Source organism: Myotis nattereri (assembly GCF_964212035.1).
Source record: "Myotis nattereri genome assembly, chromosome: 9".
NCBI classification, from domain to species: Eukaryota; Metazoa; Chordata; class Mammalia; order Chiroptera; family Vespertilionidae; genus Myotis; species Myotis nattereri.
The window spans coordinates 72076947-72094600 of record NC_138084.1 but is presented as its reverse complement, the minus strand read 5'-3'; the positions used below and the strand labels follow the sequence as shown (position 1 = coordinate 72094600).

The following is a 17654-nucleotide window of genomic DNA, read 5'->3' as shown; positions in this document are numbered from 1 at the left end:
AAGGCACACAATTAGAACAACAGCAACTATTAACAGGGACAAGCCTACCACAGGTCACAACCGGGCCAAGGAAAAGGAACAGTAAAGGAAGAGTTTGGGGATTTGTGACTAGAGAGAATACTTTTCTGGCAGATATAAACGATGAAGAGCACATGGGTACAGATGTAAAGGGATGGCAATAGGAAAAATGATTACGTAGCCTGCAGCAATTATAGAAACCAAGGCAGGAGGCCTTGTGCATTAGAAAGTATATTATATCAAATGCAGAGGGAGCCACCCAGGCCTGGATTACAAGGCTATTTCCAGAAATATTACCATTAATCAATGGGCGATGAGAAGAGTGATAGAGTTGAGTGAATCCACATACATATAAGCCACCCACTGTTATGGTGTAAATTTGTTTTCAAAGCCAGAGAGAGAGAGAGAGAGAGAGAGAGAGAGAGAGAGAGAGAGAGAGAGAGAGAGAGAGAGAGAGAGAGAGAGAGAAAGCCAACTAAGGTAGGCAGGGAAGAAGGCCACCAATTCTACAGAATACTTCCTATCTGATTAGGGCCAGTCCCTGGTTTTGTAATTGCATGATAATGTGTTCTAATATCCTATTCTATTTTGAAAAATACATTTGAACTTATGATTGTATACATTTATATGATAAAATAAAAGAACCTTCACTTAAGTATATTTCTACTTTGGAACATACTTCTAAAGAATATGGACATTTACAACAGAATAACATTTACTAGAGTATGGGAACTACATTGGAGAAATCCAATCTACACATTGCCTGAGATGTAAATAGGGGGTCTTAAAACCTAAAATGTTTATATCTTTTAAACTGATTAAAGAAGCATATCCTTTTGCAAAGCCAGAATCATCCTAGCTGAGAATAAGGATGATGAATACTCTTCCATTGTTTGGGTTAAAGATGATGAAACATCTAAACAGATGTTGGTTGTGAATACTACTATCAATACCAACATTTTCTAAATTTAAATTTTGTTCTTAATTTAGAAAATAATTCACTATGAATAATTTACTAAAGTAACAAACCAACCTGGTGCTTTACACTTGGATATCATCACAGGAAACTCATATGGTACTAATTTAAGTGCTGAAATCCCTATTTGCAACACAAAGTTGGGCATTTAATCGTTTAAGAAATGCAATGATAATGATCCACTTAGCCAGAGGTCCGATTGCCTATATCCTCAATTATGTTGGAACCTGGCAATGATACAGAAAAAGTATCTCAGCATTTCCATCCAAGAATCCAAGAACTTCACACATGTTAAGTAAACTCAGGGCAGTGTAATGTAGAACTAATAATTAAATCAAGAATGTTAATTTATTGAGCTTGAGCCAGAAAATAAGGGAGACATACTGCTAGACATCAACGCCAACTAACACTGAGTTCTAATAGGAACGGCAATTTTTAAAACATTTCAGTAACTGCTGGTAGCATTATGAAAGTATAATATGGTACATTACACTCCTAATGAGGAGTTGAGTCATTAAAAAGTTGAATTATAAAAAATGTTCATGTTCAGTGTACAGTTTAGGATGCTGGGGAAACACATTGCATTTTAGAAAAATAATGGTGAAAGAAAAAAGTACTTAAAAGAAGCTAACTATGATCAGAAAGGATAGGAATTCAATAACTCTTGAACCTGTAGTAACAGGGTAGGATTCTCACCTTTGTAATTTATTTTTCAGTTCATAAAATATAGTGTACATAATTCATTTTTACTACCTAAAGGGATTTCTCCCATTTACATAGTACAAATCTGTGAACTTTGTTCTTACTATTTGATTTGTTTCTGTGTTTCATTGTTAAAAATTAAAACATTCAAGCCTAGAGTTTTATTTACAGAAGACAATACAAGTATTCTGGATTCTCCAAGATTAAATTATATTCAGTATAGTTTTTGGTAAAATGCATTTTATATTTTAAGTTTCTGGGAACTGCTAATTCTTACACAGTGTACATTCACAGTAATTCTCTAATAGAAGGTAAATTTTAATTTAAGATGTATAGACCTTTTTTACCGACTGTTATTTAACAAACCTCCCCTAGGTTTCGAGAACCGGAAGAGTTTTACAATGTCTAAGCACACACTACTTTTAGAAATGGTTAGAAAACCAGGGGTCCCGGTATTTGTTAAACCGAATCACCTGGCAGTAAAACTCAGTTAAGGCTCTTGGCATCGGCGACACTTCCTCCCACTCGGACCTGCTGCTGTGGTAGACTTGCACTTCATCTGTGATTTCATCGGGTGCGTAGTCACCGCCTAATATGTAAATTTTATCCTCAATTCCAACAGCACCTGCATTAAAGCCTGCGCATTCAAAAGATCCTTCACCCTTCCAGACACAAGTATCGGGACAAAAACTGTAAACCTTGTAGGTGGAAAGGTCACATATATACAGTGTGCAGTTTACCGGGACAGCTTTAATTAGTGTGGCATGAAAAAATTGCCCGAACTCTGCTACTAATTCAGACCACTGATCAGTTGTAGCATTGTATCTAAAAAAGCAATCAAGCGATGGGTTAAAGGCATCTGTAATCTCTACCTCTGATCCAAGCACATAAATTACATTTTGGCATGCACTTGCTTCGGGGTAGTATATGCCCCTGGGTAACGGGCTAACAGACATCCATTCTTTGGAAAGAGGGTTGTAAGATTCAACGTCTAGGAGACTTTTAATGTCCTGAGATCCCGTCGTCTTTCCACCTATGACAAACAATCTATTAAGAGCCATAACCGATGTATGCATGGTTCTGGGTGTTTTCATGGTTGATACTGGGCAGAAATCATTTTTGATTGGACAATAGCACCAGGTTTGATCAGTGGCGTCATGATATGACTCTGCAATATGAAGCCGAACTGTTCGACAACACGGCCCCTTGCAACCACCTGTCAAGAATATTTTTTCTCCGTAACTTGCCAGACTAGATCCGGGCAAATCAATCAGGTGTGATTGTGGCAGTATTTTCCACGAATCAGTTTTGATATTATAGCAAAATGTATGTTGATTTTCGCCATTTTCCTCAGTTTTGTGAACAAAGATGTATTTTTCAGTTGTGGATGGTCGCGCATCAGGGAAAAGTCCACCAGAACCTTGCACACATTTAATTGCATCCATGACTATGTCAAAACAGTTGGTGTTTTTGAGTAAACACTCTTCACTAAGCAGACAGTCTTGAAGTGTCTCCTCAGGTAATTGATGTAATCTTACTTTTTTAATCAAATAAGGCAGATGCTTTTGCCTTGCTTCTAAGTTATATTTAGTCCAATTCAGGACAACTTTCAGGACAGTTTCTTCTTCAGGAACATCTAATTCATCTGATTCCAGACATTTCTGCACTACTCCAAAATTCATCTCTAAGAAATCACTGGATTTAAATAACAAGGAAAAGTGATGTTGTACAAAGTATAATGCATGATCAAACAAACGGGGAGAGCCATAGCTATCTGATATAGATAATAACTGTAAACAATTGACAATATTAATACTTTTTATTAAGAAGTCACTGCAGGCTTTGGATAGGAAGGGAACTTGAAAAAACGATGACACCTGGAAGAACATTTCCACATTATCATCTGTTATCTTTGTTTTTCCAGTATAGGCATAATCAAGAAAGGCTTTTACTGCTTCGGCGGACAAATTGGTAATGGTAACACTCCCACCATCTCTTTCTTTCATGTTTACTTCAAACATAGCCCTGCAAAAATAAAAAACATAGAAGTAAACAGAAATAATCTACTCCATGAAAATTTTCAGTATTACCTTGAAAAGATTTCCTTTAACCTTAAGTTGATTTAAAATATATTTCAAAGCATCGTAATAAATTAGTTTAAAATTTGAATGGATACATACAATACTATTTATCTACAAAACAGATGTATTACATAACTCCCATATTGCACAATATTCATTATAACTGAGCTACAGCAACTAATCCAAAGAAGGCTATAAAAAGATTCAAATTTTGTATACTGATTTGATGTTCTTATGTATTATTCATAAATATTATTCATAAAATCTCTCTCTTATGACTTAATTTGTTTATTTATGGGTTGGTTAATCAGTACCAACTCTGCAGGTAACAACTAAAATTATTTAAGGTGCATAATGCTTCTGCGGTTAGCATTTAAAAGTCTCTTTCAAAATGAATTTTTGATTTGGCAGTACTGAGACCTATGAAAGAGGGAATACAGTGAGATATCAGATGTTGCAAGTGCATCTGCCTGTCTGGGGAAAATCCACCAAATAAGACAAACGCACATCTAAAAGGACACATTTCATACAGCACTTGAGGAAAAAGGGAAAGTGATTTCAAAAAATGAAACAGTAACCAGGCCCCACACCTACGGTCACCTATTGAATAAATGGTAGAGCTGGGATTTAGATTTAGGGCATGAGTATTAAGAGGCCAAGTGCTGCAGCACTGTGCTGTACAGCTTCCTCTGATGAAGAGGTGACATGAGGATAAGGGAGCAGAACAGAACTACTTGGAAGAAAAACTGGATTGGGATAGAGGGGAAGAAACTGGTGGAACCTGAGCGTGACAGAGCATAAGAACAGTTAGGGCTCCAGGGAAGTATAAAGAAAAATAACAGAAGTTATCTGAGAAAAGAACTGGGAAAACAAACAAAAAACAGATGAAAACATGCAGTGTAGTTAGGCAAACAGCTAAGAGTTGTATTTTTGTCTTAAATTTTACTCTTACATTGTTTGTTTATTAGAGATTTAAAACCTGTTTACGTCAAATAAAAATTGCTTCAAACTTGAACATAATGGAAAAGGTTGCAACGAGCGCTTCAGTTTACTGCAGTGTGACTAGGACGGCTGAAGTCCAGGATGCCACCAAGAGGCCTCACAGGGTCCTGTGTTTGACCCCAACCCTTGCAGAATTCCCAATGTGAACAGTGGGTTCTTACAGTGCCATGACTAAGACACTCCTTGTAAGATGATCTACATGAGAACCAACTTATATTCAGAAGGCTGCCCAAACTGGAACAAGCTGGGTCCCCTTCAGAAATGCTTCTGGAGGAACTTCTCACTACTATAGTGAAATCCTTTGGGTTGGAGTCCCTCCCTTCCCAATAATCCATTGATACAATCAATATGTGACTGAAATGTGGTTTCCTCTCAGGCTCCTCATTTTCTTTGAACTTGGCTTCCATTTTGGACGAATCTGTTCTTTCCTCTTTTTCTAAAGGATACAGTGCAGGGATCCCCTACATAAAATGACTGCAGATGGAAACAATTTTCCCCTGAACATTTTAAGGGACTAATGTTCTATAAAACATCACAAAAGATAGTCCTAAATTTTCATGCTCAAAAAGAATTAGTTAATCTAGGCTCTAATGAGCTCTTTTCAAGAAATAAAAATCATTGTTGCATGCTCCTGTGGATGGAGAGTTGAGGAGAGTTTAAAAAGCTAACTTAATTATCCATATCATAAAATCTGAGGCATACACAAGGTAAAATACCTGAAAAAGTCACTGCACGCTGCTAACACACAACGATGACATGGGATTATTTCATCTTTCATGATTATTTTGAAATCATAAAAGACATTTTGTTCTCTAAAATTCTGTAGTACACTCAAGATTTTCTGTCCATGATCTTCTGACACAAGTAAGTTGTTTGTTTTCTCAGATGGAATTCCATTACATGAGCTTCGTTGATTGAAAGCATATGAATTATCCATAGCCAATTTCTATTTGTACTTAGAACTGAAATGAAAAGAAAAATCACTGAAGTAGAGTCCCAATAAAATTTTCAGATCAAAATTTGCCCTCTTATCAATTATAAAAAATGCGCACTAAGAACAATGACAAAATAGTAATCCTTGTTCTAAACATTTTTTTTCATGACACTTAAAAATAAATTCCTTTTAAATTTGTATAAATGTGTTCACTGGAATAAAAAGTATATTATTAAGGGATACAGTTCAAGATATATAAATGTGTTAAGCAGCACAATTTATAAATTGTATAAATAGCTTATATAGAATCTCACTACCTGACTGGTCTTGTTTTATGTAAGAGCCATTGTTTATATAATCATTTGGGTATATACCCAACACATCCCTCTCCCCGCCCACTCATTTTCTTCTGGTAACAAAGCAGATGTTAAAATATTGATTTTGATTCTGGCACAAATAAGTTGTTTGATTCTGACACCAGTAAGCAGAATTCCCAATGTAAAGAGTGGGTTCTTACAGTCATGACCAAGACACTCCTTGCAGCTATATGCCTTTTGACTTTTAAAAGACAACTGATGGGCAGGGGGGGGGGGGGGGTTGGTGGAATCTGTGTTAAATTGTATTAACTATTTATGGCCTTTGCTAAGAAAGAAAAAGGCAAGCATTGAGCCAAGTTGGCTTATTTGAAAGCAGAAAGAAAAAACAAATAACTTTATTTTAAAGGCCTTTTAAACATGAGGTCAGAAATCTTGGATAGTTGAAGGCCAGATAACTGTGACTATCCCAAACTGCAAACTCAGTGCTCAGCATGAAAGTTGACACCACCAAAAGCAAGGAAGTAGGAAAAAAAAAATAAAGATGACCAGGAATGAGAGTAGGCAAAGAAATATAGAACCTCGATTTCTTAGGATAGTTCTGTTTTGGTTATCTATTGCTTTGCAAATCACCCCAAAATTTAGTGGCTTAAGACAAAAAACTTGTAATCTCTTATGGTTCTGTGGGATTAGCTGAAGCTTCTTGCTCGGGGGTTTTCATATGGTTAGAGTCAGGTGGCAGCTCTGGCTGAATCATCTTGTTACTGGGAAGGGAATCGAGCCCTTGGTGGGTCTCCTAGGACCCACCAGTAGTGTGTGGGTTCTTGACTTAGTGCAGGAAAAATTTCACATGAGCCCAGGTGGCTATGTGGGAACATTTATTAAAGCTGGGACAGTAGAACAAGAAAGGGCTTTGCATGGAAGCAGCAACAGGAGAGCCTAGGCTGGGCTGCCCTAGCTCACTGGGAAGGCAGAGAAAAGGGGACCTTGGGAACAGGCTCAGGGGTGAGCCTGGGAGGAGCTGCTGCTGCCTATTGCTCCCCTGGTTGCAAGTCTCATGGGGTCCTTTACGGTTTAGGATACACCTGTCTGTGGGGGAATAAGAGAGGGAAGAAGGAAAGGGTCTGCTCCCCACAGGGAGTGCGCAAGCTGGGGCCTTTGCCTTGAGGTTTTTCTCTCTCTCTTGTGGGTGGGAATCTTAGTGGAGGTCTCCGGGAAGGGTTTCGGCAGATTATTCATCAGTTTTCTAGGTGTGCTCCTTCAGGGTCATGGTCTCCACTGATTGGTCAGTGTCAGGGCAGGGGGTCCTTAGTCATTGCAGCTGGTCCTACTGTTGCCCACCTGGTTTTCCTGCTTTTCCAGACTTGGAGCTGAAATACAACTGAGGCCTAATGTTATCTCTAGGGAGGTGACTTTCTGTATCTGCGGGCAATTGCTCTGCCAGTTTGTTCAGCTCTCTGTCTGTTTCCCTACTCCACTTGTCCTGGCTTACTGGCCTGTCTCAATCCGAAGGCCTGACTGGGTTAGAGGTCCAATATGGCTTCTTCATTCACATTTCTGATGCTTCAAATGGACTGCTAGAACACATGGGGTTCCCTCTCTCTCTGCGATCTCTCCATGTGGATAGCTTATACGTCCCTATATGTGGCAGACTCATGGTATCTGGACTTCTCACCACCAAGCTGGTCCTCCCAGAGGGGATGTTTCTAGCCTAGATGGAAACCAGACACTAGAGAAGTAGTCTGAATGCTCCTACAGGAGTGATCGGCAAACTGCGGCCCCTTGAGTGTGGCTCTTCCACAAAATACCACGTGCGGGCGCGCACGTACAGTGCGATTGAAACTTCCTGGCCACACTCAAGGGGCCAAAGAGCCGCATGTGGCTCGCGAGACACAGTTTGCCGACCACTGTCCTACAGCATCAAAGCTCCATTTGAGGACTGAGACAATCTACTGCTGTGGACAGTAACCATGGGCCATGTTTAGCTCTTTAAATTAATTACAAATTTAAAAAAAATAGTTTCTTAGTTGCTCTAGTGATATTTTAAGTGATCAGTAGCCATATATACTGGTAATGTGATGGTTACTTTTATGTGTCCAATTCACTATTTGGCTATTATTTGTAGATGTGTCTGCCAGGGTGTTTCTGGATGAGATTATCATTTGAATCAGTAGACTGAATAAAGCAAATTGCCTTCCTTAATGAGTGGGACTCACCCAATCCACTGAAAGCCTGAAGAAAACAGAAAGGTAGGAAAGAATTATTTCTCTCTGCCTGACTGTCTTTGAGTTGGGACATCAGGCTTCTCCTCGAACTAAGACTCAGATAGACAACAACTTTACTATCAGCTCTCCTGGGTCTCCAGCTTGCTGACTGAGACTTCTCTACCTTCATAAACATGTAAGCCAAATCCTTATAGTAAATCAATCTATCTATCATCTATCTATCTATCTATCTATCTATCTATCTATCTATCTATCATCTATCCCTCCCTCCAATTGGTTCATTTCTCTGGAGAACCCTCAACTAAGACATGTGGGTAGTGCCTATTATTTTTCATAGCACAAATCAAGTTTCACTGGATAGCTCATGTACTATATTAAGAATAGTATGGATCTGGCTAGTTTGCTCAGTGGTTAGAGCATTGGCCCTCAGACCAAAGGGTCATGGATTTGATTCCTGGTCAAGGGCACATATCTCAGTTGCAGGCTTGATCCCTGGCCCCAGTCAGTGTGCGAATGGGAGGCAACTAATCAATGTGACTACTAAACAGACAACCAAACAAAAAAATGCAGACTTAAATACTAACTTATCAATAACTGCAATACATGTAAATCAATAAGTGTAAACAGTCTATACGCACTGATTAAAAGACAGATATTAGCAGCATAGATTGAAAAAAATGAATCAACTTTATATTTCCTACAAACAACTCATTCCAAATAGAATTATATAATTAGGTTGAAAGTAAAAGGATGGAAAGAGACAGACTATGCAAGCATTAATTAAAAGAAGACAGGTATGGCTCTACCGAGTAGACTTCAGCAAGGGAAATGATCAGAGACAGAGAGTAACATTACATCATGTCAATCTACCAAGAAGAAAACCTAACGGTGTATGTACCAAACTAAAGAGCTGCAAAATATGTGAAGCAAAAACTGATGGAACCGAAAAGAATAACAGACAAATATACTATTACAGCTGGAAACATTAATACCTCTTTCTAACATTAATCAAGAAGTCAGTAAGTCAGCAGTGATATAGAACTCAATAATACCATCAACCAACACAATCTAATAAACTTTTATAGAAAACTCCACCAAACAACAAAATACATATTATTTTCAAGTGACTGTGGAATATATACCAAGAGTGACAGTATCTTGACCCACAAAGCAAACCCCAAATGATTTAAAAGAACTGAAATCACACATTCTATGTTCTCTGACCACAATGGAATCAAACTAGAAACAGGAAAAAGATAACATAAAATTGTCCACACTTGGGAACTAAATAACACACTTCTAATTAATCCATGAGTCAGAGAAGGTCTCAAGAGAACGAAAAAAAAAAAACAACACCACAAACAATAACACATTAAACTGAATAAAAATGAAAATACAATATATCTAGATGTGTGTGATGTAGCTAAAACAACACAGAGAAAAATTCATAGCACTAAGCACTGACATTAGAAAAGAATAAAGGTCTCAAGTCAATGATATAAGCTCCCATCTCAGGAAACTAGAATAAAAAGCAAATTAAACTCAAGATATGCAGAAGGAAACGTAAAGAGCAAAAATCTATGAAATTGCAAAACTAAGACCACAATGAAATACCACTACTCATCTATTAGAATGGCTAATATGAAGAACTGTGATAACACCAAGTGCTTAAGAGGATGTAGAGACACTGGATCATTCATACTTGACATTCAACTGTCATACTTGACAGTTTCTTTCTTTTTTTTTTTTTAAATATATTTTATTGATTTTTTACAGAGAGGAAGGGAGAGAGATAGAGAGTCAGAAACATCGATGAGAGAGAAACATCGATCAGCCGCCTCCTGCACATCCCCCACCAGGGATGTGCCCGCAACCCAGGTACATGCCCTTGACCGGAATCGAACCTGGGACCCCTCAGTCTGCAGGCCGACACTCCATCCACTGAGCCAAACCGGTTTCGGCAACTTGACAGTTTCTTAAGAATATGAACACAAGACATGATCCCATCTGGCCAGGAAACTCGATGCACAGTTTTGCCAGATTCAAGACCTCAAACAACGAGCCTTGCTGGCTTGGGAGCCAGTTATGCTGCCCACTCGGGCAGGGATGCCAATTCTTAGCTGTCTACTGCTGAGTGCAGCCTCCAGTCCCACCTCACCAAGAAACCTGGCCAGAGCACCTGGGAAGCTAAGCAGGCCAGTAGTATGTAAGCAGAGCACCCGACCAGTGATCCTGCTCATCTGCAAAACCCAGCTGGTGACCCCATATGGCCCGGAAGGTTGGTGCTCAGTTTTGTCTTATTCAGGTTCCCAGCCAGCAAGCCGTATCAACTGTGGCGTCTGTTACACAGACCAGTTTGGGAAGCAAATTTGGAGCCCTGCGTAGGGCTGAAAATAGCCTCCAGGCCTACCAAGCCATGTAGCCTAACCAGAATACCCGGGTAGCTGCATAGCCCAACCTACAGCTCTGCTTACAATGGCACTGGAATAGAGAGCTGAGCCAACATGGCACCACTAAAGGAAAGTAATAAATTCCAATAACTAACCCTAAAGAAAAGGAGATTTATGAACTGTCTGCGAAGAATTCAGAATAATCCTCTTACAAATATTTACTGAACTATAAGAAAACACAGACAGTTAAATAAAACTAGAGGCCTGGGGCAGGGCTTTATGCCCCAGTGGGGTCCCTTGGAGCAGCCTGCGGGGATTGGAACGAAACCAGCAGTCCCACACCGCCTGCCGCTCCTGCTCATCCAGGCCCCCTCCCCCCCCACCCCCCACGCCCCTGCGCCTGCAGTAGCTCGGTAGGCTCGCTGCCACTTCGCTGTGGTCTCCGGGCTACAGCAGCCAGCCGTGAGCCCTGCATCTGGCGCCCATTGGTCAGCTGAGCTGCGCTTCCACTGTGGGAGCACACTGACCACCAGGGGGCAGCTCCTGCATTGAGCATCTACCCCCTGGTGGTCAATGTGCATCATAGCAACTGGTCGACCAGTCATTCAGTTGTTCAGTCATTTGGTCACTTAGGCTTTTATATACATAGATGAGCAAAATAATGTATGAACAAAATGAGAATTTCAACAAAGAATTAAAATTTAAAAATACCCAGCAATCAAGGGGGGAAAAAAGGAGACATATGCACTACTCTTAGTAATATTTTAAGCAATAAAACAATATTAAAAAAAATACCCAGCAATTTTAAAGTTGAAATATATGACTGGCCTGAAGAATTCATTGGAGAGTTTAAACATCAGACTCAGTCAAGCAGAAGAATCAGTTTACAAGAATCAGTTTACTAGGAGGAGGAGCACAGAGGAAAATAAAAAATGAAAAAGTGAAGAAAGCATATGGGACTCATAGGATACCATCCAAAGAATAATATGTGCATTAGGAAAATGCTGGGAGGAAGATAAAGAGGAAAGGACAGAAAGCATTTGTAAAGCAATAATAGCTGAAAACTTCCCAAACCTGGAGCAAGACATGGACATCCAGAGTCATGAGGCCCAAAGGATGCCAAAGAGTGCTACACAGAGACACATCATAATGACATTGTCAAAAGTCAAAGACAGAATGATACTGAAAGAAGCAGAAGAGTAAAACATCACATACAACCCTCCCCCTCGACACCACACCCCCAATAGACTATGGGCAGAAATTCTGCAGACCAGTAGAGAATGAGGTGATATATTTAAAATATTGAAAGAATAAAATTATCAGCTAAGAATACTATACCTGGCAAAGCTGCTTCTCAGAAAAAATGAGAAGTAAAAGCTTTCCCCAAAAAACAAAAGCTGAGGGAGTCCATTACCACTCTACCTGTCTTACAAAAAATACTAAAGTAAGTTCCTCAAGCAGAAATAGGATGCTAACTAAAATCATGAGAATGTATGAATGTTAAGTGTAACACTAACTGGTAATGGTAAATATACAGTCAAAGTCAAATTTCTAAATACTATAATGGTGCTAAATAACTGAATGACAACTTGAGTTTAAAAGTTAAAAAACAAACATATTAAAAATAACTATAAATACAATAATTTGTTACTGAATACACAATATAAAACTGATATAAATTGAAACATCAATAACCTAAAATATACTAGGGGAGGGAGGGAGCAAAAATGTCCAGTTTGTATGTTAGCAAAATTAAGTTATCAGCTTAAAGGGTGTTACATTTTATGTAAGTCTCATGGTAACCAATAAGGAAAAACCTGTAGTAATTACACAGAATATTGTGATTCAGGTGTCTAAGAATAATGCTACAAAAAGTCATCAAATCACAAAGAAGACAGAAAGATAAAGAAACAAGAAACAAAGGATATACAAAACTGTCAGAACACAATTAACAACATGGCAATAGCAAGATTTTACCTAACAATAATTACTTTAAATGTAAATAGATTAAAGTCTCCAAACAAAAGAAAGAATGGCTGAATGGGTAAAACACAAAATCCAGCCCTAGCCAGTTTGAATCAGTGGATAGAGCATCGGTCTGCGAACTGAAGGGTCCCAGGTTCGATTCTGGCCAAGTGCACATGCCTGGGTTGCTGGCTTGATCCCCAGTGGGGAGAGTGCAGGAGGCAACCGATGGATGATTCTCCCTCATCATTGATGTTTCTATCTGTCTATCCCTCTCCCTTCCTCTCTGAAATCGATAAAAACACTAAAAACAAAACAAAACACGAAATCCAACAATAAGCTGCCAACATAGAACTCACTTTGGCAATAGACACACACAGAATGAGAGTAAAGATGTAGAGAAAGATATTTTAAACAAATGGTCATTAAAAGAAAGCAAGGGGTAGTTGTACTTATAACAAAAAAAATGGATTTTAAGCTAAAAATAGTCAAAAGAGACAAAGATAATAATGGGGTCAATCCATCAAGAAGATATAAAAATTATAAATATTCATACACCCAACATCAGAGCATCAAAATATATAAAGCAAATATTAACAGAACTATCAGGAGGTAGAAACAGCAAAACAGTAATAATTGGGGACTTTAATACCCCACTTTCAACATGGATAGATCATCCAGACAGAAAATCAATAAGGAAACAGAGGATTTGAACAGCATTATAGACCAAAGAGAACTAACAGATGTTTACAGAACATTCTGTCCAACAAAAGCTGAATAATGATTCTTCTCAAGCATAAACAGAACATTTTCTAGAATAGAGACATATGTTAGGCCACAGAGTAAGTCTTAGCAAATTTCAGAAGACTAAAACCATATCAACTCTGTTTTCTAGCCATAATCATATGAAACTAGAAATCAGTAACAGGAGGAAAATTAGAAAATTGGCAAATATTTGGAAATTAAACAACACATTCTTGAACAATCAATGTATCAAAGAAGCAATTAAGTAGGAAATAAAAAGTATCTTGAGACAAATGAAAGTGAAATTACAACATACCAAAACTTATGAAATGAAGCAAAAGGAGTTCTAAGAGGAAAATTTATAGCAATAAATGCATAAATCAAGAAAAGGCTCTCAACTAAAACAAATTAATTTTACATCTCAAGGAGCTAGGAAAAGTAAGGAAATAATAAAGATTAGAGCAGAAATAAATGAAATAGGGAAAAAAATAATAAGATTGACAAAACCAAGACATAGTTCTTTGAATAGATGAAAAAACTGTACATAAACTAACCAGAGAGAGAGGGAGAGGTGGGGAGATCACAAATGCATAAAATTATAAATAAAAGAAGAGACATTAAAATTGGTATCACAGAAATACAAAGGATCATAAGAAACTACTATGAACATTTATCATCATCACATCAGATTACCTAGATCAGGGGTCCTCAAACTATGGCCCGTGGGCCACATGCAAATACAAATATTGTATTTGTTCCCGTTTTGTTTTTTTACTTCAAAATAAGATATGTGCAGTGTGCATAGGAATTTGTTCATAGTTTTTTTTTTAAACTATAGTCTGGCCCTCCAACAGTCTGAGGGCCAGTGAACTGGCCCCCTGTTTAAAAAGTTTGAGGACCCCTGACCTAGATGAACTGGATAAATTCCTAGAAACAACCTCCCAACTCTGACTCATGAAGAAATAGAAAATCTGACCAATTACTATAAGATTGAATGAATAATCAGAAACCTTCCAACAAAGAAAAGTCCAAGAGCAGATGGATTGATGGGTAAAATTTACCAAACACTTAATAAAAAAGAATTAAGGCCAATCCTTCTCAAACATTTCCAAAACAACTGAAGAGGAAGGAACACATAAACTCATTTTACAAGGCCATCATTACTGTGATACCAAGCCACATAAAGCCATTACATAAAACTAGAAGCAAATCCCTAATAAATATAGATGCAAAAAAAAATCTCAACAAAATATAAGCAGGCCAAATTCAACAGCATATTATAAAAAGATATTCCATGATTCATCCCTGGTATGCAACTTACACAAAACAGTAAATGTGATTCATTACATCCTATATAATAAAAGCCTAATATGCAAATTGTCCCCTTGACTGGGAGTTTGACCAGGAGTTTGACCAGGCGACAGGTGGCCAGGGGAAGGGAGGCACCCCGGCCAGCAGCCGGCAGCCACTAGGGACCCTACCTGTGCACGAAGTTCGTGCACTGGGCCTCCAGTTAATTATAAGATACAAATCATACAATCACTCAATAGATCCAGAAAAGGTATTTGAAAATTCAATCTCTATTCATAAAAATTCTCAACAAACTAGACCTAGAGGTTATTATGTTAAGCAAAATAAGCCAGTCAGAGAAAGACAAATATCACATGATCTTACTTATATGTGGAATCTAAGGAACAAAATAAACTGACAAACTAAATAGATCCAGAGGCATAGAAGCATGCAACAGGCTAAGGAACCTTGGAGAGAAGAGGAGAGGTGGGCAGTAAGAGATTAACCAAATAACTTATATGCACATATGCATTGCCCGTGGCCACAGACAATAGTGCTGTGAAGGAAGGCCTAAAGTGGGACAGGAACCAGATGGAGGAGCAATGGGGGAAAAAGGAGGGACATTTACAATACTCTCAATAATAAAGACCAAAAAAAATCTCAACACAATAATAAAGGCAAACTATTACAAGCCCACAGCTAACATCATACTCAATTGTGCAAAGCTGAAGGCTTTCTCTCTAATATTGGGCTTAAGAAAAAGGGTGCCCACTCTCACCACTATTCAACATAGTGTGCAAGTTCTAGCCAGAGTAATCCGGCAAGAAAATAAATAAAAGGCATCAGAAGTGGAAAGGAAGTCAAACTGTCTTTTTTACAGATGTCATGATTTTCTATATAGAAAGGCCTAAGGACTCCACCAAAAAAAGTGTTAGAACTAATAAATGAATTCAGTAAAGTGGCAGGATACAAAATTAACATACAAAAATTAGTAGTACTAACAACAAATTATCTAAAAATGAAATAATAATAACACTCCAATTACAATAGCATCAAAACCGATAAAATACACAGGAATAAATTTAACCAAGTAGGTGAAAGATTTATACACTGAAAACTAAAAGACACTGATTAAAGAACTTAAATAAATGGAAAGATAACCCGTGTTCATGGATCAGAAGAATTAATATTGTTAAAATGTCCACACTACCCAAAGCCATCAGGAGATTCAACGCAATCCCTATCGAGATTTCCAAGGCATGCACCGGCCCAGTAGGTTGGAGTGTCTGAAGACCAAAAAGGGTTTCAGGTTTGATCCCGGCCAGGGCACGTATAGGAGGAAACCAAAAGATGTTTCTCTCTCTCTCTCTCTCTCTCAAATCAATTAAAAAAAAAAAAAGATTTCTAAGGCATTTTTCACAAAAAAGAAAAAACAATCCTAAAATTCATATGGAACTGAAGACTCTAAATAGCCAAAACAATCCTGAGAAAAAAACCAACATCAGACACATCACATTTCCTAATTGTAAACTATATTACAAGGGTATAGTAATCAAAGCCATATGATACTGGCATAAAAACAGACACACAGACTAATGGAAAAGAATCGAAAGCTCAGAAGTAAACATACAGAGTCAACTAATATTTGACAGGAAGCCACAGATACTCAATGGAGGGAAAACACTTTCTTTAGTAAATAATGCTGGGAAATTGGATATTTACATGCAAAAGAAGTGAAATTAGACCTCTATCTCATACCACTCACAAAAATTAACTCAAAATCAATTAAAGATGTAAATGTAACACCTGAAACCATAAAACTCTTAGAAAAAAAATAGAGAATATGCTCCTTGCCATTAGTAATAGCAATGATTTTTTTGGACCTAACACCTAAAGTCAGGCAACAAAAACAAAAATAACCAATGACACTACATCAAAGTAAGAAGCTTCTGCACAGTAAAAGAAACAGTCAACAAAATAAAAAGGCAACCTATAAAATGGAAGGAAATATTCTGCAATCACATATCTAAGGTGTTACAATCCAAAATATATAATATACAGCCCTCGCTGGTTGTTCAGTGGTTAGAGTGTCGGCCCACGGACTGAAGGGTCTTGGATTAGATTCCTGGTCAAGGGCACGTACCTGGGTTGTAGGTTCCTTCCCCATTCCTGTTTGGGGCGCATGCAGAAGGCAATCAGTCGATGTGTCTCGCTCACATCGGTATTTCTCTCTTTCTCTCCCCATCTCCCCTCCCTTCCACTCTCTCGGAAAATCAATTGAAAAAATATCCTCAGGTGTGGATTAACAACAACAATAACAACAATAACTCAGCAGCACAAAAACTCCAACTAATCCAATTAAAATGGGCAGCCGTCCTTGCTGGTTTGGCTCAGTGGATATAGAGTGTCAGCCTGTAGACTGAAGGGTCCCGGGTTCAATTCTGGTCAGGGGCACATGCCTGGACTGTGGGGTCGAACCCCAAGAGGGGGGCATGCAGGAGGCAGTTGATCAATGATTCTTTTCATCATTGATGTTTCTATCTCTCTCTCCCTCTCCCTCCTCTCTCAAATCAATAAAAATTTAAAAAATAAAAATAAATAAAAATGGGCAGCTGGGCTGGCATGCCTCAGGGGTTGAGCATTAACCTATAAACCAGGGGGTCATGGTTTGATTCTTGGTTGGGGCCCAGTCAGGGCACATGCCAGGGTTGCAGACTCAATCCCAAAAATTTATAGATGATTTTTTTATAGCAGCTTTAAACTGAAAAGCAACCAAAATGTTGCTCAGTAGAGAAATGAGTATACAACCATGGTACATCCATACCATGGAATATACTCATCCTTAAAAAGGAATAAATTATTTATATAACAACTTAGATCAGTGGTTCTCAACCTTCTGGCCCTTTAAATACAGTTCCTCATGTTGTGACCCAACCATAAAATTATTTTCGTTGCTACTTCATAACTGTTGTTGCTACTGTTATGAATCGTAATATAAATAGCTGATATGCAG

General features: G+C 38.2%; 1 protein-coding gene across 1 annotated transcript in view; it reads right to left on the bottom strand.

Annotated features, from left to right (window-relative positions):
* Positions 1 to 1672: 1672 nt before the first annotated feature.
* The window catches only part of KBTBD3 (kelch repeat and BTB domain containing 3), a 22584-nt gene continuing 6602 nt past the window's right edge, over positions 1673 to 17654 (bottom strand). Inside the window, exons 3-4 of the mRNA XM_081099645.1 lie at positions 5496 to 5741; positions 1673 to 3721 (exon numbers count right to left, since the gene is read on the bottom strand). Of these exons, the coding sequence (XP_080955771.1) occupies positions 2119 to 3721; positions 5496 to 5716 (1824 nt within the window). The 5' untranslated portion in view covers positions 5717 to 5741 and the 3' untranslated portion in view covers positions 1673 to 2118. The remainder of the gene's footprint in view (positions 3722 to 5495; positions 5742 to 17654) is intronic.